General features: G+C 36.4%; 1 protein-coding gene and 1 long non-coding RNA gene across 2 annotated transcripts in view; one reads left to right on the top strand and one right to left on the bottom strand.

Annotated features, from left to right (window-relative positions):
• Nucleotides 1–874: 874 nt before the first annotated feature.
• LOC138141266 (RNA-binding protein 12) overlaps nucleotides 875–23,017 on the bottom strand; it is a 52,349-nt gene continuing 30,206 nt past the window's right edge. Inside the window, exon 3 of the mRNA XM_069061969.1 lies at nucleotides 875–3,508. Coding sequence (XP_068918070.1) covers nucleotides 1,285–3,508 — 2,224 coding nt within the window. The 3' untranslated portion in view covers nucleotides 875–1,284. The remainder of the gene's footprint in view (nucleotides 3,509–23,017) is intronic.
• LOC138141312 (uncharacterized) lies at nucleotides 3,497–12,852 on the top strand. Its single transcript, XR_011163073.1, has 5 exons — nucleotides 3,497–3,932; nucleotides 4,197–4,557; nucleotides 10,031–10,117; nucleotides 10,175–10,408; nucleotides 10,490–12,852. It is a non-coding gene; the product is annotated as an uncharacterized lncRNA (long non-coding RNA).

Below are 23,017 nucleotides of genomic sequence, written 5' to 3'. Positions count from 1 at the left end.
AGTAACAGGTGGTTGAGAACGAGGTTATTTAACTTACTCCCACAATAAGGAAACTGGTAACAAAAGAAAAAAAATAAAGGAAAAGAAATCAAAACAGATGATAAGAAACGGAAGATAAACGAACATGGCTTTATGCCTTGAAATAGTAGGTAAACTCAATGCATCACGCAATAAGAACATTAATGGCAAAGGGGTAAGACAAAGAAGGAAAAAATAGAAAAATGTGTGAAAGGGTTAATAAAAAAGGGAAAGAGGGGAGAAAAGGGAAGAAGTCAAAAGGAAATTATGCTCGAATTAATGTATTCCAGTGCATTTTGTAGTGTTGGGTTACAAGTCTACAATTTAAAATCTCCCAATCTCTCGCTGGACGGAGTATACCATTTTCTTCACTCCCCTTTTTGAAAACAGGATTTTGTCATAAATATTTCGTGTTCTCCAGTGAAAATATGTTTTTTAAATTCACACACATAAATGAAAGGACGCTTGTACAACTTGAAGCGACTTCATTGGATTTTGATGTACAAACCCGTTCTAAGTCGTTAAGACAAGAACAAGATGAATTTTATAATGAAAGAGTTTAATTAATAATTTACTATTTGATGCAAAATAATTAACAGATACATGTATTTAAAAATTGAAGATCTTCTTGATTAGTGTTTTTGAGTTATCTGCTTTGTAAAAGTTTTGTTTAATTTTGTTTAATATACATATTTTGTTTACAGTCTGCACAACCAGACAATCCAAAGAAGGCATGTTTTTTTTTAACGGTAACTTTTGAAACACATTAACAATTTCAACATTTCAAATTTTTATACTTAATACGCACTGACAAAGTGCTTTACTTAATTTAAAAATAATAAGAAAAACATGTATGTATGTATGCACAGCATATTTTATTGTAGATTCTTACATTTTAAAGTAAGATGTACAAAAATTAATTTGTGGTACATGGAATACAATGTTTAATGTACAGAATTCTTAATATATACAAATGATCTAAACTTGTTAAAAACTCTAGAAAATTATTATAAATATGTTACATTACTTGTGACTTTCAAATTCTTGTACTTGCTGCAGTGAAATGTTGTAATGGCCTGAACCCAACAAAAATATGGGTACTTCAGCAAATAAGCTTGTTGCCAGTGATTTTGTAAAAATACTCTCTTAAAAAATATTCAAATACTAACAGTTCCCTGTACAGCCTAATGTCGATCCATGTCTAATTATAAACAATATGACATTTAAAAATGATCTACTTAATAAAATTAATAAAGAAAAATCAGTCTATATTTGTTTTAAATATATAGGGCGCTCCCAAATTTTCTGTCCATTTTTTTCTTGAACTGCACGATAAGCTTCTTCAGGAGAAGTAAAAACAACTTTTGCTTCTGCACTTGGTGTGTTATTAGGATTGAACCTTCTACTGACGTTGTTGGTAATATCGTATCCATCAAAGAAGTCTAAAATTTCATTTGTCCCCGCTTTGTAAGGTACATTATCCATAAAAACGGTGCACCCTGGTGGGGCGTCATCTGTAGGTACTGCACTCATAAATCGAGGTCTTGGACCTCTATGCGCCATAAATCGATGTCCACCACCTCTTGGTGCACCTTCGAATGCGTTTCTTGAGAAAAAGGGTCTGTTTTGATTCATCGCTGGTGCCCTCGCCTGAATCACATTTTGTGGAGTCGGATGAGAAGCATTGGACTGTTGGAGAATGTGCTCCATCTCTTCCCTCGAAAATGGTTGAACCGAAACATGATTGGGACCGAAACTTGCGCTGTCTTTCTTCAACGCTTGCGTTGCATCTTCTTTACTTTTAAACTCACAAAACGCCTGTCCGGTGAAACCCAATCGATTGCTCATTAAATGAATTTTCATTGGCCTCACTCCGATGTCTGAGAAAAAGTCTGCGATTTCGATATTATTGGTTTGCAACGGCAATCGAGTTAAATTTATGCAATCCGTGTCTATTGTGGCGATTGCATTTGGTTTGCAATCTAAATCGACATTGTGTTGTTGACTGATATTTTCAAATTCTCGATCGTCACAAGGCTTAACGGTAACTGATTTGCCTTCAACGATGTGATTTGATTTTTCCTCAAGTGCCTTCTTGGCCTCTTCCGTTGAGCCAAATTTAACGTAAGCTATGTGACCACCTCTAGGTTTGGACGTTAGGAAAAGAGAGATCAGTGGTCGAGGTGAGAAGAGTTTAAGAATATCTTGTTCCTTCACGTAGGTGGGCAGATCGTCAACTGTTAAACATGAGAATATTTTTAATTCAGGATCAGGTTTGTTGAAATATTTAGTGATGTTCTTGCTTCGAAATTTGTGATTTCTTTCTTCATTATTTGACAGATAATTTTCTGGTTGATATCGATCGATGGCCTCATCGAATTCTTGGTCATTAATGTGTGTTACTTCCACTTTTACACCATTTAATATTTCTCCGTTCCTGTGTAAAGCTTCTGATTTTCCTTGCGGATGTCCGAACTGAATATACACTACACCTGTGCGGTGACCAAAATCATCATTGATAAATTTTATCCCCACATTGCTAATGAAAGAACCCTGGAAAAATCTGCGAATGTCACCATAGCCTCCGTAAAAAGGTTGCAGTTTAACGCAGCTGTTTGGCAAAGGCTCACGTTCATTCATCGCAAATTGTTGTTCATTTTCTGGTCGTGGAAAATTGTTGCGTGGAAAACGTCTGTTTGCAAATGGTTGGTTTGCCCCTGAGCGTTGTCTGGCATCATTGGAAAGACTGTCGTCCGATCTGTTAAGAAAACTTGGATCACTGTCGTTCGACGCATTCTGAGGAGGCCAAGATTCCCTCGAACGATTATTTATTCCAAAATTGACCGGATAATTATTATTAGTTCTTCCATTTGCATTTGGTTGGACATTCAAAGCATTAAGGTTTCGTCTCGCATCGTCCAAGTTACCTCCAAAGTTACCGAACACGCTTGGAGGGTGTGGGGCTGTAGGAATGCTGTCGTTGGAGTTCTGATTAGCCCACACTTCTGGAAGCTTCTTGCCATCTTTTTGGTTGTAATTCTCCTGTGACCGTTTTCCGTCTCTAGGTTTACGATCACGATCTCTTGAACGAGATCGTCCTCGGCTGCGACTTCTTTCACGTCGGCGACGTTCTCTCCTTTCTCTTGATCTAGACCTGCTTCGATCTCTGTATCTTCTGTCACGTCGATCGCGATCCTTGCGGTCTCGTGATCTGGATCTAGATCGTTTTCTTTCTCGCTTGTCTTTCGAGTCGCGATCTTTGCTCGTTTCCTTTTTAATTTCGGGTACAGCTGCGGGGATTATGGCAGGGACCGCGGCGGGCATCGGAACAGAAGGTGTTGGGTTCTGCATAAATGCTGCGTAAGATTTAGCTCTCGCTGCTTCGATAACTTTTTGCATTTCGGTCCGAGAACTAAGCATGAGGCTGATTTGTATTTCTTTGATTTTCCCATTATTCCTGCTAAATGCTTGGCGAGCATCTTCGTCGGTGCTGTAAGAAAAATGATATGTAAGACATTTATTATTTTCTATAATACATCATAAATTGATAGGTAGACAGTAAAAAAAGCGAACGATATGTGACTAGTTGTAAAATTAATCTTTAAAAGTTTGTGTCAGATCGTTTTTATCAGAGCTTTTACAACTGTGAAATAAAAAAAAATGCAAATGGCACGCTTGTACGTTCACTTCGCTTTTATGTCTTAAAAGTGAACACTGAACTTTTGAAACGTAATCAACATTTAAGCTGATTAAAGTGAAGTCCACGTCGGTTGACCCATGCTGAGTATCAACCTTGGAGTTTAATTTTTGTGTTATAGTGCGATGGTGATAGGAACGTTTTTTAGAGGATATTGAAGAAAATAATATTGGAAGATAAACACATCTTAAAAATTATTACCCTTGAGGAACTTAAGGTAGTATTTGGCCTAAAAATCAAAATCATTCCTGAATTGTAACCTCCGAGTTTCAACAGTTATCACTTATTATCAGTTATAACCAAATTCGCTTTTTCAGTACAATTTTTTATTACATTCATTCAAATAGAAGACGAAGTATAAATTAATACTTTTGCTGTTGATTGATTGTTATTTTCGTTTTATTTTGACAAACATGAAGGAGCTACAATGAATTGAAGAAAAAAAGTTACCTAAATAACTACTACAGTTTTTTTTTTTCAGAGAGAGGTCATCATTTATCGAATGATGTGTTTTGAATCAAAGCATTCTCAGTATTGCTCCGATACATTTTGACAGAACAAAGTTAGGCCCTCATACAGACGGACAACGAATGTTTATGTATACATACATATATGGTGTATGTGTAAATAGTTGATCGCATCGGTTTTATAAAGCAACATGTCCCCGGTGATTTATCGTTTGTGCATGATAGATAATACCCCTCTATCGCTCCAATTGGGACGAGAGATAAATTTCCAGGATTTTATGACTTGCCTAAATGAACAAAATATTTACATAATACGTAGACGATATGTATCTAAATTTTGGGGAGAAGCTGAACTGACAGGAATAATTCTGCCAGGTAAAAATATTAGAAATCACAAATTTTCAAAACCACCGTTTTTAAACAATAAAAATAATAATACTTACAACCAATTAAAAAAATAGGGAACTACTCTACGAATCTTTGGAAAGGTTATCATACGTTATGATTATACAAGTTCCAAAGTATCCTATAGTTTGTCCAGCGAGAGATTGGTTGACAGAAAAGTCACTAAATTCTACACAGAGAATGTAGTACCTAACGGGCGTAAATTTGAAATATGTATATCCTTCAAGCAGTAACAGTTTTGCCCTGAAATTATGCTCTAATTAATGTATCCTAGATGTTGGCCTACAAGTCTACAATTTAAAATCTCCCAATCTCTCGCTGGACGAAGTTTACCAGGATCAATCCGTTTTTCTAATCTATCCATAGCAAACTAACCCCCAATTTCAAAATCAGCCTAAAGTTACTTTAACATTAAAGTTTACCATTTACCATAGAAACATATTGTTGCAACAATCCATTAAAGTCACTTTAAGGCTAAACTCGACTTTAAGTTTATTATGAAACTGGCCCTTAGTAGCTTTGATTATTTTCATAAAATTGTGTCCATCTTTGGGACGGAGCCTTTAATTCATCTATTAAATTGATAGAAGAATATTTTTTCTTTTCAACAGTCATTTTATATTTTCTTTAGAGGCTTCTTTTTCTTTTCTTTAGATTAATCTGTGTAATTCAATATGACTAATACCACCGAACAAATTAGTTCTGCAAATGGATGCATTTCGATCACGTCTCCCTCGATGAGGCTTCTTGTAATACTGAAAAGTTGCACGATATATTCTTCGTCTGTGAACAAAGGGTCAGAGCGATGGGGAACTTTACGTTACGTTCACTAAAAGTATCCTATACCAAGTCAGACCATACAACTGAAAAATCGAAAGGGTCGCTTTAGATATTGTCAATTATAATAAGAGTTCCTAAACCATGCGCTGTAGAAACTTCGAATCCAGAAAACACTGGATTTTATACACACTTCATTTACTGCATTTTCTTGGGATAATATCATTTAACCTTTGTAACGGTAACATTTGTATTTTGTGTAGTTTTATGTAATTATTTTTGGGGTTGACTTTTTGGGTTCACATTTTAGTAGTTCTTTTTATTGGTAAAGTATCCCACACGCTCTGGAAATCCTCTGAGGAAAAACTGTCCAGTTCTGGCCTTAGGGAATGCGTGAATTAACTCTCTGTCACGGACTTATAATTGCAGCGCGTTCCAAATGTATCGCCAAAAAATGTTGCACAGCAATTTCCCATATCAATATTAAACCCGAAATCGTAATCAAACGTTCTTTTTTATGCGTCTGTATGGTTTTACAGAGGTTTAAATTACTATAAAAGTGGCAACATTGTACAGAAGATGTTCTGAATACGATAATAATAAGCAGCAGTAATCACAGCAACCATTTTATTATTCTGTACAATTATAGCAACGATCTAGACATTGCAATTGTAAAGGGCCTCACAGACTGCGTTTTTGTTCGACGAACAAGTCTTCTGTGTTTATGGAAAATATATGTTTTTATAGCTAATGCCGCCGCCACTGCATACAAATATAACTTGATATTTATTCACGCATTAAAACCTTTAAATAAAGCTGAAGTGTGTGTGCAACTCGTGTTCGTCGTTTTTGTTCGAACAGACTTGTTCGTCGAACAAAACCGTCGAACAAAAACGCAGTATGTGGGGCCCTGGGGCCCTTAATGTAAAAAAGGAAAACAGTTTTTTTTATGGAACATGTCAGTTATGACCATGTTCCCATCTTAAAATAACATAAAATACACACATATAGTGTTTAGATACATGATCTCTTTGTTTCAGCCTTTGCAACTCTTTATCTTCTGGAGACATATAAAAACTACTTTTTTGCACGAGTGGGCGTGAAATTGAATTTTAGGACGCTGTTATAGGGCGTAAAATAGCACTTTTCAGCCCTAGGGCCGTATGCCTTTTCATAAATTTGCAGCTTCTGCCACATCGGGTGGTGTACAGCAGCTAGGTACCATTTTCTTCGTCTTCTAAAGCTTGTTTGACACGATGCTAAATTTTGTAGAAAATTTGTTAGAAAATGAGAGAGACCCTCGATCAGGACCAATGAACGATCAGGATCATAGTCTGTCTTTGTCAGATCCTGATCGTTCATTGGTCCTCTCTCATTTTCTAACAAATTTTCTACAAAATTTAGCATTGTGTCATACAGCCTTAAGATAATTAAGCTGCGTTGTTTACACAAATGAACTGAAACTTTCACGATTTAATTGTGGTTTTCATTTATTTAAGTTTGTAAATGTAATAACAGAACCATTATTTTGTTACTGTGGATATACACGACCTGCCTTCCAAGACGGAGCCCGGGTGCTATTGTATGGTGCCAGATGGCATTTCTTTTTTTCATTTAGGAATGTATAGCAGTGTTTCGTGGATTTTTTTTTATGTATGACAGGCTTAAAGGGCGTTTTTGGCCCTTGTCGCGTTAGAGCCCTTGGCTTCGCTTCGGGCCCTAATCTCACTCCGCGGGCCAAAAACGCCTACTTTACGCCCGTAATACATAAATAACTATTTTTAAAATGATTGATTTATTATTCAATATTCAATAATTTATCATGTTGTGTAAAGTTTTGGTGGCTGTTTTGAAACACCCTGTATAAGTGCAAACAATTTTAGTTATTTTCTACGATGAAGCGTTTAGTTCTAATTTCCAATTCTCGCCCTTTGATCACACATTTGACAAAAATTTGAGATTGCTAAAAAATTCCAGTAATCCAGTGAACATTAATTTGGTGTTTCTCTTAATTTGAAATTCACTGATTTTAACAGGAATTCCCGAAAATGTCGACGAGTGTTTTATTGCTTGCGTATAGGCAGTTTCCTTTTTCACTCCATCGTGATAAATCTTGATAAACTCTTCCAGAAACTCCCGGCTCATGTGGTCCGAACGGCGGCTTTAACCAAACTGAACTGACGCAACACCATACACACTCAGATCGACTTGATAGTTTGGGACTGCACATTGCACAGTTATTCTGAATCGTTTTTTAGTCTCATCCGGCCGCCTGAACAGTTCGTCAAGTCCGCGCAGTTTTCTACCACACACGCTCCGGAAATACGCAAGGCAGGGACTGCACAGTTTTGCCTCTGAGGATTTCCGGAGCGTGTATGGGGCGCATTACACCTACATTAATTTGTTTCTTTGCATAACCGCTGCCCTATTTACCACTAGTTATTGAATTTCTACGTAGGTACAGTGAAACTTCCCTTAACGGACACTTCTGACTAGCGGACAAATTCTGATTTCCCGGGGTCGTCCCATTAGCTTTTTTCACATTAAATTCTTCTACAAACCGGACTCTCCCAAGAACGGAACGCGGACAGTCTTCTCATTCAATTTTTGACCACAAAAATTTCTCTAAAGCGGACGAAGATAAGTGTAATGTACCCAACTTTTCTGATCGATGTAGAAGTAGTAGAGCCGTTATGTAAGTACGTTACAGATGTTGGGATCGTACTTCGTTTTTCTAATATCTTCAGGTATTATATAGGTTTTGATAGGTACGATTTCTTGAGAGGTTAAAAGGATCTGCTAACACCTAACCTATGTTTCACGCTATGTTTATTGGAGCATGGAGTTCAGGTACCGACCTAGGACATACGATTTCGGATTCATGGATAACTGCATTACAAATTAATTTGATCGTTCGATATATGTTCAAGAGAAGATGTGGGCAAGAAATTTATCAACAGCCTTTACTTATACCTACTGAGTACTGAACTTATGGATAAGAACTTTAGGCAAAATATTACGCTTTCTTGTTTAAATTGTTTTTAAATTTATCACTTGTTAAAATTGAGAACCAGTGCTTTACAGTCATAAGCTGAAACAATTGATACAATCTGATACAAATATACTTTTCCTGGTGATCTAAAGTGTCTGTACTACTCAGAGTCAACAACGATCGCTTATTCCTTGATATCCCTTCTTTAATACCAGCTTGCGAGAAGCAAGCTTTCTTGATGGACAATTTTTGCATTTTTTAGTCTAACGACATTCATGATGAAAGGCCTTAAGTGTTGGTGAATTTCTCATTCCTTCAGAAGTAAAATATTCATTGTATGTTAGTTAAATCGTAACGATGAAGAATTAAATATGCTTCCATATCATTGGTAGCTATAGTTATAGCTACCAATCTCTTCGTAAAATTGCCTCTCGCAAGTTTTGTTACATATCAAGGAACAAGTGAGGGAGAGCTTGTGTTTTTTTTTAATTTCACCTCAAAGTAGGCGTTGAAGAGTCGATTGTGAACGCACCACTCGTGTAAAAACGTAAGATTTAAACAGCTGATCCGTAGTTCACAATCGGCTCTTCAACGCCTACTTTGAGGTGAACTTTACAAAAACACCCGATAGTAATCAACAAAGCTAACCTTTTGTTAGAGTGGATGTCGTTCTATGGACTATGCTTTAAGAATATTTTTCTGTGCCCTTTTTCGATATTTATTCAATAGACTTTTAAGGAATTTAACAAGAATTGAAATTAGTAATGTTGTTCTGGGAACTATTTATTAAAAAATTCTCAGACGGAGTTATAAGTTCGGATAAATCTTTCTCAATACTTCTACATAAGTTTTTTACTTTAAACGAGTAATTGATTTTTTAACATACAAAATGTACAGTTTAACAACTCACCCTCACTTTTCCTATACCAGAAAACTTTCTAAATAGAGACTGAACTTGTTTACAGTTAGAAAGATTTTATTTAGATCGTAACACAGGTTGACAGTAACTACTATAGTGATAGAACCCAATTCGAAAGTACATTACGATTGTGACTAGAAGTGATAGTTGATAATTACGATCGCCTCTCTAAATAATAGTAATATAATTTAATATATGTAATCATACGGATATTTGATTAACATATTTTTTTCGGAGGGCGTTTTTGAATTACCATTTTAGAGTCCAATCTGTCGCACAGCATCTTTTGGGCCTGCAACTTTTTGTCTGTTTATCGATTTACCAGTATAATTAATTAATTAATTACAATACCTAACTTAATACGAATATGTAGTTTATGTACCTACTTTCTTGGATCTCAAATGGAAATAGCATTAATATAAATAAATTTGTTTTTGGTGCTGAGTTTTTTAAGAAACGATATCTTTGTAATTTTCAAAATATTCGTGAAAATGGATTACTAAATAATAAATAAAAAAAAACTGTTGTCTTCCAACTACTCCTGGAGAAATTACCTTACTGGATCCCCGTTTCGGTAACTAGCAATAAGTAATTAGGTAATTTTAGTAAATATTTGTCGTGGCTATTGTAGGAACGCTAATTTCAGATAAATATTGCTCCGATTTACGTTTACATTGTTACTTCTTAAAACGTTTGACGTATAATTTCTTAATGAACATAACATAATTATTTTATTCCGGTTGATTCTGTTCTAGGAGGCCGATTTCAAGTTGACTTGCGACGGTCGCACTTGTTGTCAAATCGGGCCCTAAGTAGGTACCTAGTGTTCAGCTGTATATATTGTAAGTCGGCACTCTTCTTTAAACCATCACTATTTAGAAAAGTTATTAAACTTGTAGGTAACCAACAGTGGCGGCTCGTGACCAAATCAGAAGGGAGGGCACACACACATTTCCTCACCATCCAAGAGATGGATTATTACTGTCTGTTTTCTCCTTCAATGCTAAATCAAAAGCCTCACAGAATTTTATTCAACCTATTAATTCTCCTAAATATATGTTTTGTTTAACTTGTTCAATCTGCTTTTGCACCTGAAGACGATAAGCACCACTGAGTTGATTTCGAACATCAACGTGAGTAACGTGACCCAAAGTAGCAAATTCATTCGAACAACAGAGATGTTTATGACTGACAGTGTTTTTTTATTTTTTCAGTTAAATGTTACGGCGCGCCGGTCTGTACCCATGCTGGGTCTAAATCACTGGACCCCATTAATAAACACAGGAAACAAAATTGAGAATTACTCATATGACAACCACACAACCATTCTGCATGTTTGTACATACCTGTTTATCAGAATTAAAATTTCAAGATATGGTTTCACCTTTAAACAGAATGCTGTTTTCGAATTTGCAATTTCGGACGAGGGGGGCCCCAACGGTTTAATGTCTACACGATCTTCAAAACAAAGTCTAAGCCCGGCAGATTTTAGATTTTTAATGGATACAACCGAATTCATTGGTGTTGTTGCTACCCTTACTTACACTTTACACTAATAACGAAATCACAGTGTCTATTTTATTATAATTACTAGCTGACCCGGCGAACTTCGTACCGCCTCAGAGTCAATAAATGTTGTGTTAACTTATTAGCTGAATTGAATGAAGTTTTTTTATTAAGATAAAATGAATAATCAAAGTGAATTAATTGAAATTTAATGCATACACAAATTTAATGCTAAGCACTACGCCCTCTGACGGAGATTATTGATATTCACGTCACGTGATGTGCAAATGTGATTAACGATATAGTACCTTAATTAACTCCCATGAATTTACGACAATTCATTGATGAGTAGTGAAAAAATAAGTTTTTTCGGTAAATTCATTTGCAAGAAGTGAGAGTATAATGAGTAGTAGAGCAAAGTGCTGTGTCTCGAGTTGTAACTAACTATGCAGTGAATTTTTTATCAATGAACCATAGGGATTGACATGGTGTAAACTTTATTTCATGTCCGAAAAATAATTTTGAAATTAGCAATATAAACACCATTGACGCGAAATAAAGTTTATACTTTATACCATGTAAATCTCTATGATTCATTGATAAAAAAATTCACTGTATAAAAATAATCCGGAATTAACAATCACCATAAACGGATTGCATATTTTAATGAATTTGGTTGGGATCTGACGGGAAGAAAATATGGAAAATTAAATTAAAAATTGGAAAGAGAATTACTAAGCATATGCTGTTTGTTGGAAACATTTTGTAGATGAATATTTTGTTCCACTGGTTTGTTGGTTTGATAGTTTGGACGCACTGTTCATTTGTTTTTGTTTGATAGTTTCGAGGTTAAGTATGCCGCACAGCAATAAATGTTCAACCCAACCCTAAAACAGCTTCCCCCGCGACGTAGCATTACTTGGGGTAGCATTTAAATAATTACAGACAGTTGACGTACTTAAATGCATAATTAGTTAGATACAGGTGCGATACACTGAATAAGTGAATACGCCCATTTCTAGCGTTAGCCATGACTTTGATGGTTGATATAAACGCGAGATTAAAAAAAAAACACAAACAAAATTGCAAGGGGACAAATCCGGCGAGCGGGCTCTCTACTACAAATTGCCCCTTATTAAGGTGAGACTCCAGTTCTTCGTCTTGTCGCACTCCCGGTTTGTCTGAAATCATGGTCTGAACGTAGTGACCCATGTAACAATTGATTTCTGGTTCGGGACACGACCCAACATTGAAGCAATTTCGGAAGGGTTGCGATCACAGAAAATCAGTTTGAAAAGTAGACCTCGACGGCAAACGCAGGCTTTCCACTCTTCCAACGCATGGTGGCAGCTGACAGGGATAGGGAACAAATCTTGAAAACCACGGCTTCCGAATGAGACCACTCCCGTCCCATTACGACCCCTACAGACTGAATAGCGCGCATTTCAAAAAAGGAAGTTTTGTTGTCGCACCCTGTACAATGCAGAAGTAGGTGTTGAACACCATTGATCTCAGCTGACGTTAAATCTCAATTAAGTTCAAATTGTCGATGGCTCGTCAGGGTAGGCAAGGTAGGCACCGCCTACCCAGACTTTGCCAAAGATATAAATTTATTCAAGTTAAAATTTATTAATAAATATAATTTAATAACTCTGAAATGTAATTTTTAATTTTTGTTTGTCTACATTATCGAATGTTTTATCCATTAGCAGCGCGCAATGAATCTCCGCCAATAACTTTGCACTGTCTACCAATACTTTGGCTTGAATCATGTGTGCTACGACTGCTACGCTATCGTAAGCGAGGGCAGGCGACTGCACGCCTAAGCTAAATTTCATCTGAATTTTGCGAACGTGAGAGATTACTCTCTCTCTCTCTTTTCTCTTTACACTGTGTCAGAGTGAAATTGACGTGAGGGCAAAATATGTCAATATAGCGTTTAGAAGGCAACTGGATCGGTTGCCTTTGCGGCTTTCCCACCGATTCGTTTTCTACCTAGTCTGGGGCGCATGAGTTGTTGCTTCATTTTCTACAAAATTCAGATGATTTTACAGATGTTATAATAAGTACATTTTCATTTATAAAGGATAGACATTTACAAAAAGGAGGTAACTTGGTATTGTTAACTTGTATAAACCTCGTGACAAATTAATCAAGGAAAGAAATAAAATCAACTTACTTTTCATTAATAAGCAAACTTGTAACTTCTAACTATTAGTATTATTATAAGTTACTGAATAGTAGTTTTGTAAACATATAATTTTTGTGACCAAAAACATTAATTAATATCTACTGGTGTCAAATTATGTACATAGCCCGTTCGTTAGAAACTTTCTGATTTCCCAAAATCGTATTAATATAAAAATTGGTGGCCGACTATAATCGACTGCTCCAAGCTCAAATAAAATATTTTCAAAATGGCGACACTTCCGGAAATACCGGAAATCGACGTCATCTTTGTTTTTTTAAATAGAAAGGCCCCATTTTAATTATAAATTTGGATTCTACGTTAAATTTTGAGTTTAGAACGTCCTTTTGTTAACACTTATCTGTCATCGTTTTTGACCCACGTCATCTTCTTCTCTAAAAAGCAGGGTTACATGGCTTCATTAAAAAAATATATCTCCTGAACCATTGCAAATAAATAATTGTTTTTTTGTTTATCGAATTCCTGAAGGTTTGGTCGATCTTTTGCGCTATTAGTGACGTTTTTTTAATGTTTCATTCGCCGACTGCAATTTTCAAATTTATGTATTGCCGCCTACCCACACCAAGAGGGTACAAGTCGCCACTGCGATGCGCGCACAATGACAGATTGTGACGGATGACATAACCTTTCAAAATGAATTTTCTTCATAATTTTTTTTTCGTTAGTTATTCGATGTTTTAATAGTTATTCTGCTAATCGGGGCGGAGACAAATTCAACAATATAAAGATCATAAAAATCTGTCCAGCCGTTCTTCATTTATAAATAGCGTAACTAACCCGACTTTGTTTTATATATATATAGATTATTATAGGCCGAGCAGAGGCAGAGGACTGTCTCTTTTATATCAGCACACGTGCACTCTAAATTAAAGTACAATTATCAGGAAATTATTGTAAATGCAAATGCAGCAAAAGTAACGGATAAAATCATATGAATCGACCGTTAAGAGTGATTCGACAAGTGTCGTGGAAGTTCGAGTTGTTTTCGTTCATTAAATCTTTTTTAATTGGATCGGACCGACCAGCTTCTTGCCCGAATGTGCATTGTTGGCACATATTAAATAACACATTAGCGGTTGTGTTTTAATAGATCAGTTCCATATCCCCACCCCTTTTGTCAGCTATTAGGATAAACAAACCGGCAAGGTTATGTTGTAAACGTGAAACCTGTGTTCTGAACAATACCGGCCTGATAACAGACGAGATTTCTGGACTTACAGTTATAAAATGATCAGAACAAATTTTAAGATACTTTAACTTGACATTTGTCAAGTCCTTTTCGATGTAATTCTTGAATCCAAGCTTGTCGTCGTTACGATCTTTGTTTTTGAATACGGCCTCTCTCATCCCTTTCTGAAGGTATTTTATGGTAACTTTTATCATGGTTTCGCATAGCGTTGTTGGCTGTGCCAACAACGCCACAAAACGAAGGCACTACACATGAGAACAAATTTTTAGTTGACAAGTGCACAACTCCATATCTCTGGTGTACACACACTAATTACACTTTTTGACATTACAATTTTTTCGAATACACTTACTTTTTATTCAGCGAAGCCCCGAAGCCCGATAGAAACTTCAAAACTTTAGAACACAGGTTTGCAACATAACCTTACCGGTTTGTTTATCCTAATAGCTGAGAACTGTGGTGGGGATATGGAAGTCAGCTATTGTATAGAAATGGCAAGGCAGACAGGGTTTCCACTGAGCTCGCCCGTACACAAGAATTAAATGTATAAGGTGAGCGCATCCGCTCAAATTCGTTCAATCAAATTTTGAGGTGAGTGCAAATACACAGGAACATCGGTATACAATATACAAATAATAAATTTATTTCAAAAAATGAATATTTGTTTCTCCCGTTTTTTTCCCTTTTTTATTGGGGGGGGGCCCTCCCTGCACTAGCCCCCACTGGTAACCAATGATGGGTAAGTGATAAAACTTACGATTAATCGTGTCCAAATTCAGCACTATGCAGCTTTGATCTCAGAAGTGATTTTATGTCGGTTTTACCTTAACTAACATATGGCAACATAGCCTTTATTACTTTTTCTTTTATTTATATTGAAAAAAAAAAGAAATATTTGCGGATTATTGGGATAAATCGAATGTTTCCACATTCAATGTAATAAAAAGGTCCATATCTTCTACAAAAAAGAAGATAGATTATCTGATATTTTATGACTAGTTAACAACACTGCTAATATCTTAAAATCGTAAACATTGTTAATGTGCAAAAATTCGTCTAGATCAAATGAACATTAATATATGTATTTTTAACGCTTTTCTTTCACTGAAAAGGCAAAAAATGATGTATGGACAATTCAAATTCGTGACGTTCACCTAGACGGGAAGTACTATGGAAGAAACTTATTCATACAATTTAAAACAGCAGATTCTAATCTCTACGACCGTCGTCTTTAGGGAATATTTTTGACTGAACGAGAATTACATTTAAGATATACAAGAGAGGAAGTCGAAAAATTGTTCGTAAATAATTCTATGCTCTAGTTTATGAGAACCTAGCTAGGGTAAGTAGATCGATACGATGTTTAGATACCATTACAATTTGAGCCACCACTTTCGAATTGCTTGCAGCTGTAGTTGTCTGTGATTTTTTTTTAACCTTTAAGACATTTTAGAATAAATTGGACTTACATCACTTTTAGTTTCAACAGCTCATTTATACGAATGGGACGCATATTAATATGCTATTCGTTATAGGCCCACTGAAATCAATTTCTTTCTGAAACGTAGGAACACAGGTGACAAAACGTTAATTGTCTAGAATAACGTAGAGCGCAGAATATTTTGTAAGCGAGGTCAATAACCGCAACTCTCCCAAAAGTTCGTCTGCATAAAAAAAATCATGTGAGGTTTGTAGAACAAGGAATACTCTTTCATGTGCTGCTATTTTTATCAAACCAAACCATCCATTCAGATAATTGATTTGAAGAAAGAGGTGTTCCGTTTTATTAGGACAATGCCAAACTGCATGTCTCTTTCTAAAGCCAAGCAAAATTGGGCTTAGTGGTTCTATGTATTCGATCTCTACACAGACTTCATTCATTACACTAAAGGGTCCATGTTTGCCATTTTCCTACATATCCAGCGGGCCATTGATGTCAGGTACCACGGATTCGCCCAAAAACTTCTAAACCTACGATGGAACTCCTAATTTACTCACACGATCGATTGTCTGTTGGACGTGACCTCCAAACCAAGACAAGCTTTTTCACCAACTAGTGATGTAAACCAGCCGAGGTCAAAAAAGATTCTCCAGAAGAAACTCGGAGCAATTGTTTGTTAGACAGTACCTGGTGAGTTAAATCCAATTCGGTCAAATGCAACTCCACACTGATGATATCCGCTGCCATTAAACTTTTCCTCTTTAACAAACCAATCCCGAAAAGTTTTCTGTCCACTGTCTGGGCGTCATCAGAACTGTGAACCTCGACCTGAAGGAAACCCTCAAGTTCGCAACCGAGCCAACTTTCTGGATACCTACACCTTTATCCTCCCCATATTCGAGTATCAAACTCGACCTTTTAGAAACAAATTTTTGCTTGTGAGAATAATCCGCAAAATCTTTCGACTTTCGGACACATACGTCAGCAACTTCGTTTACCAGGACGCTCACACGACTTTCATTAAATAAAGTAAAGATACACGTTCTGACCTCTGGATAGCAACAGTGACATCCTTCAATTACCTCAATCGTTAAGGATATTATCTCAATAAAATTCCGAAGATTGTCCAAATGTAAACTAAAACCGTCCAACGGCCACCCTAAACTACACAAGAGGAAAAAAGCACCACTAGTTTTGACAACAATACTGCAGTATATCTAATACATTCCTAGATCCCCAAGGCTGAAAAGGTCCTAAATCTTAGCAGCCTTCCCCTCTGCAACAACTCAAGAAGTTCTCGGTTATTGGTATTTGTAAGTTTTCACAAGGATGATTAAGTTATAGAAAAAACGATATAAGGTTGAATAAGTAATAATAAGAATCTTGTGTTTAATTTTTCTTTATGGTCAAATATTTGGAAGGAAAGGTTCCAATTTTATTTGGCAATCATATAGGTATGTTAGATACCGCAAGTAGCTTTCTAGTGCTGATCTTCATTTTACTCAATTTCTTTTTTAATAGAACATGAAGTACATTCTCCGCCTTTTGCAGAAAACATCTTATTTATACATTTATATTATACAGGGTGTGTCAGAATTCCACCGACAAACTTTCGGGGCTGATTCTATGATTAAAAGTAATACCTATGGGGTCAAAAACGATTAGTTTGCGAGATAATCGACTAAAATTTTTTACCAGCAACAAAAACAAGGTTGATGAAAGGTGTAAACATAAAAAAGAGCTGCGAGTATGTACAATTTACAAAAATTGTTCAATGCACAGCCGACACCGGTGCAATAATGAACGACGGACACGTTCAAAAACGGCGGGCATGTTTCTAAATGCTCTACACGCTCCTCAATTGCTCTGACTGGAGTTTTGCACGCCCTGGTTTTCACATTACCCCATTAAAAAATCCATGGCATTTAGACCTGGGGAGCGAGCCGGCCAAGGTGTCGGACCGTTGCTATCTATCCACATAATTGGTTTTACGTTTTTTGTCGATTATCTTGCAAATTAAGCGTTTTTGACCCCATATGTATTATGCTTATTTTTGATCATAGAATCAGTCCAGAAAGTTTGTCGGTAGAATTCTGACACACCTGTATACGTAATTTCTAATTATTACTACATTTCACATCAGTAACATACAGGTCGACCAGAACAGCTTGGCTAGTGACGCAGTGGACTGAAGTCCCGCCCACTAGCGGAGCGCACTTGTTTGTTGTGTCTGGAAGTGTTCAGATCGTGTACAATCTGGCTAAAATCAGCGCTTCAAGCGAACAGCATGTCCGGGCTGTTTTGAGCAGATTTGCTTCGTTGAGTGTACCGCACCTACAATCGTAGCCACATCCTTGTCTTACAGACACTCGCTCGTTTCTTGGTCGGCGCATCTCAGGCGCCAAGCTATTCTGGTCAAGCTGTACGAATTTACAATCCGACTTTATATCTACAGAAATTCTACTGTTGCTGTGCTGTTGGACTGTTTCTGCCAGTAAGAGAAACATCTAATACCAAAACTTTCTTGGTTGACCCTCTTCGGGAAAATGAAGGCATCAATTTCAGTCAAGATGAAAAAAGTTTCGAATAGATTACAACGGAATAAGATGCGTCAATGTCATTTGCTTAGCATAAAAATGATACCCGACAGAGTGTGCCTATCAAGGCTTCCAAAGTAGAAGAAAGAAATTTGGAGGAACGAAATAGAAAACACGTTAGAAGATATAATCGATATATCGATTATAGATATGGTCGGAACGTTATAGATGTGGATTAGGGACTTGTCGTTAAGTTGGCACTACCAGGAAAAGTAACTAGGCGCCCTTGTAAGATATTTGGAATTTAAGACAAATTTCTCACTAAAGTACAGATCAATCATACATTTTAAGCGACCATGAGTTTGGCAATCCACATCTAAAACGTTTTCTCTATAGAAGTCTATAACCAAAAGTGAGAAGTACCGTTGCCGCGAATTAAAGCACTACTGAATTTGGTGAAAGTAACGTCGCACCTGATCACGATTGACTTGAAATCCAGTATTAGCAACAAAACGTGCTTCACATTGCCTTTTGGAACGTATCGACCAAGACGTATGACGTCCGGACTAAAGACCTCTTATGGGACATTTCAAATTCTTATTGACCGTTTATGAAATGGACTACGCGATGATAATTTAGTCATTTTAGCCTTTCGATAAACATATCAGTAATCAGGTGTTTCAAAAATTAAAACTTTTCCGGTTATGTGCCAAATGGAGTAATGTTTTTTCCTTCGTGCGAGTATACCTAAAGTATTTTAGATACGTAATAATCAAAGGCAGTATTCGTGTGGATCTCTACAAAGTGGAAACCTTTGCGAAGGATTCACCCACCCAACATAGAAAAATTAAAATCGTTCATTTAAATGTCTTCTTGGTTTCACAGGTTTGTCCTGAATTTTTCTAACGTTGCCCGACTACTAATAGATGTCCCGTCAGATACTGCGTGCTCTTCCTGACGACAATTAGCTTGGAGGACTTGAAGAAATCTCTAACGACCGCATCAGGCTTACAAGCTGAGGAGTTACTGCCTTTCAAAATTTTAACAGATGCTAACATGTACGCTGCAGCAGGGAGCTGTCCTAGTCCAGCGGAAGTCTCGCGGGGAGGAGATCCAGTAGTGTGGGCCAGTAAAAGGTTCCACCGCTGCACGGACAGCAACGCCACCACCAAACAAAGCATCGAAGTTTTACCGCAACTGTGCTGGAATACTTGGTGACAAAGAAAACTTCATATTTGATAACTTGGAGGCAGTCATTGTCTAGCGACGATCCAAGCCAAGAAGTCTCGGGGCCGACTTGACCTGTTCGACCCAGCAACAGCACCTCGAACAACGCGACACCTTTATCGTCTCGAGTAAAATTGAGGCGGATGTGACTGGGATACCAGGCAAATACAATTGTACTTTTGAGGAAATTTAAGCTTGTCTTTGTGAAGTATGTATAATTGTCCGTTTACTCTAAGGTTATATTGGGGCCGTAGAATTATCCCATTGTGTAAAAGTTGATTTGCCTACAATAGAAAACATTTTGTGATTGTGACTGAGGCAAATTTGTCGAAATATGAATTGCAATTTATAGATTTTCATTTTTAGAGATTATGTTGCAAAATAAGCTACTCGTATGAAAGTCTAGTCACAAGGGGCCCTATTAAGGAGACCAGTGAATTAACCAGGGTACCATATACTTCGGTTCAGAAAATAATAAAACTAAACATTCTCCCTTAAACCGGACCTTGTACATCCACCCAACAGCTTTTAAAATTTGATTTATTGCAGGGGCGCGTGGCTTCTGAAACCCACACAATATAGCCTTAGAGTAAACGGACAATTATACAATAAATCGGAAAAAACACGTACGCTTTGTGTTTTAAATTTTACTTGGGTGGATAAGTTAATCATTTTAGAAAACGAGGGATAAATCTTAAGGAGCACCCGACAATAGGAATCTTATAGAACCAAATATTACAGAAATTAAATGTCTTGATATCGCGATGATCCTTGGTTTTGAGTCGTCTTATACACCGATGTATGTACACGGGAACGACGTTGCATACTTTTTTGATAAAACGGTAGATCCCCTTACCTTCTCTCATTTTAATAAGTTCATATTAAAATATACAGGCTGTCATATATTTTCCTTGAACATATACGTTCATAGGTATTGTGCAAGTTGTTTTTATTTATTTTATACTTCATTTTTCTTGTTGGGTCCGAATATTTTCGTACACTCGTACTTCTACTAAACTCATGTTACCATCATTGCCTTGTCGAATAGCTCATTATTTAGTATTGCAGAAGAATTATGCTTGCGTGATCGTCTTCCCTCTTGTGAGCTCTTTTCGAAACTTTGTAAAAAAATACTATACATACATGTCTCCGTGGCCATGCGAGAAATCCACGAATTGTTGTCTTCAACATTGGGCTTCCGAAATATTCAAAAGGATAAGGTTATTTCATAGGTACTTTGAAATGTGACCATGATTTTGGGACAATTGAGAATTATTCTAGAAATAACACCTCAACTATAGCTCATTCCTGAGCATATTAAAATGGCCGGAAAAATACATAGGTTAATACCAGAAGATTCCAGAGAAAAATGACTTTATCTACCCAGAGAAAGAACGTTAAGAGTACATTTTGAGCGGATTCTCCAACAAGATGGAATTTCGATACAGAATGAACGTTGTTCAAAATTGACGTAAATCAGTTTATCAACTGCGACGAACTCTTTACACCTAGACACAAAGGGCTTCATTTACCTGCCCACAAAGCGGTAATCAAACAGTACGCTTCAAAAAGTATGGAATGGTATAAACGTAGATTAACTCCGTGCTGCAGCAGGTGGCTTCCCCGAGTGTCCGAAGACTTGCAAGGCAAAAGTGATGCCCGGAATATTTTAAATTTATTTAGTAGGTATCTAAAAACTTTTGTAGAAACCAGATCTTCATTAAACATCGAACAGACGAGTGGATACCGTATGTATACCCTGAATTGTTCTTTCGCGTGATTGCACAAAAATACTTGACACAATTGAGACTAGTCGATCATTAACATCCACGCCTCTAATAATCATCTTACGTTTGCCACTATTACTTTCGGATGTGTGGCAACAGCGTCTATAGCAAATCTGGTAAGTAATTTAAGTACAACCTGAAGATTTATTCAGAGTGAGAAAAATGCTCGTACACACATTTGCTTTAGTGTTTTTCTCAAAATAAAAAACTAGATGCTATAAAAAGGTGAGGCTATTAATAAAACCGTAGTACGAGGATGCTTCATTACAGATAGTTCCTAACTCGAAAGCAGAAGTCTCAACAGTCACCTAAGATACACGTTCGGTGTGTAAGAATGATGAAATGTTTTCATGTCACTCATTTACCTCTGTTATTAAGGCTTAATTATTGCCAACTGCAACTCTTGCGAACCGGAGCATTGTCCTGATGGAAGAACAAATCTCGTCTTACTTTTTCCTCGATATGATCACGCATTTTGCAAATTATCTTAGTATTCTACTTCCCTATTGCATGTCCATAGAGCGAAATGTCAATCAAAGGTAGTCCAAAATTTCAAAAAAACTGTTGCCATAACTTTTCGTGGTGAGATAGGTGCAAGAAATTATCGAGGAGTAATAAACTCTTGTTTCTACTCGATTACTTTGGATTCTGAATCAAGAACTTTTTACGGATAATCCATTGTGCGTTTTTTTCTACACTATCTACAGGAAGTTACGATTCTTATTATTTCTGCAATCGTCTGTCATGAAGTCGATCTTTCTTGTGTTACAACAGATTTACAGCAGTCGACACCTGATGTATTTATAGTAATCTATCTCAAGTTTAAATCTGTAAGCCAGTTCTTAACTTCTTGATATGGAAGTGCAAGTTCGGCTAATATACTAATGTACGTATTTTGATTACAAAACTTCTGTAATCAATTGATCAGCTAATGCTTACCCACAAAAACAAGCAGTGATCAGGTATGCTCTGTTAATAAATGTTTATTCGTTGAAAATCAGGAATCAGGAATCGAACGAACAATTCAAAAATTCCAGGAGCAATGACATTCAAATATATTGCTACACATGGATATTCTTTACACAATACAGAGGATAGAATATTCAGATAATATTGTAAATGCAACAATGGAACCTGCAATGATCATGTGGGAGAAATATGCTTTAGTTTTTTGCAGCAAGACCAAAGGACAAGGCAGATATATAGTATTATAAAAATTTTAAATAATTGCAATTAATGATTTTTTTTAAGTTTATGGTACCTACTATAATTTTTGCATGCAGATCCTGATTTTTTTTCCGTTTAATTTTCATTCACGTTCAATTCAGAAAAAAACAATTTCAAAAACTGTAACGTTGACGGTTCGATAGGTATTGATTTTCACTTAATATTAATTTTTAGTTTTTGAACGACAAAATCATATGCAAACAAATTTTGAAATAGTTTTTATAATGTATCATTTTTTTAAACGTTTTCATTGTTAAATTGATTTACTGTTATCCGATGTAATGACAAATCTTTATAACATGAAGATATGTAGAGTGAAAACATTTTAAGGAGAACACACCAATAAAGTTGCGCAGTAGACGAAATACGTTAGTCGAGTCCATTTTTCAAAGTTAGGGATAGGAAGGTACGAACCGTTGACCGGCCAAGCTGCGTCAGTGGCGTACGTTAGTGCTCTCTTGTGATTTCCATTGGCAGTACATATTCGTTTCGTTGTGTTTCGTGATTTCTGGGTTATTTTCTCAGACATTAAAATCAGTTATTTTCTTCTTTTTCAAGGCTGAATATATCATAATAATTAAAATAAAAGCGTATTTACCATGCCCCCATTTCAGAACGC

This window comes from Tenebrio molitor, chromosome 1 (assembly GCF_963966145.1).
Source record: "Tenebrio molitor chromosome 1, icTenMoli1.1, whole genome shotgun sequence".
Classification (NCBI taxonomy): domain Eukaryota; kingdom Metazoa; phylum Arthropoda; class Insecta; order Coleoptera; family Tenebrionidae; genus Tenebrio; species Tenebrio molitor.
The sequence above is the reverse complement of the archived record's forward strand: the minus strand, read 5'-3'. Positions and strand labels throughout refer to the sequence as shown.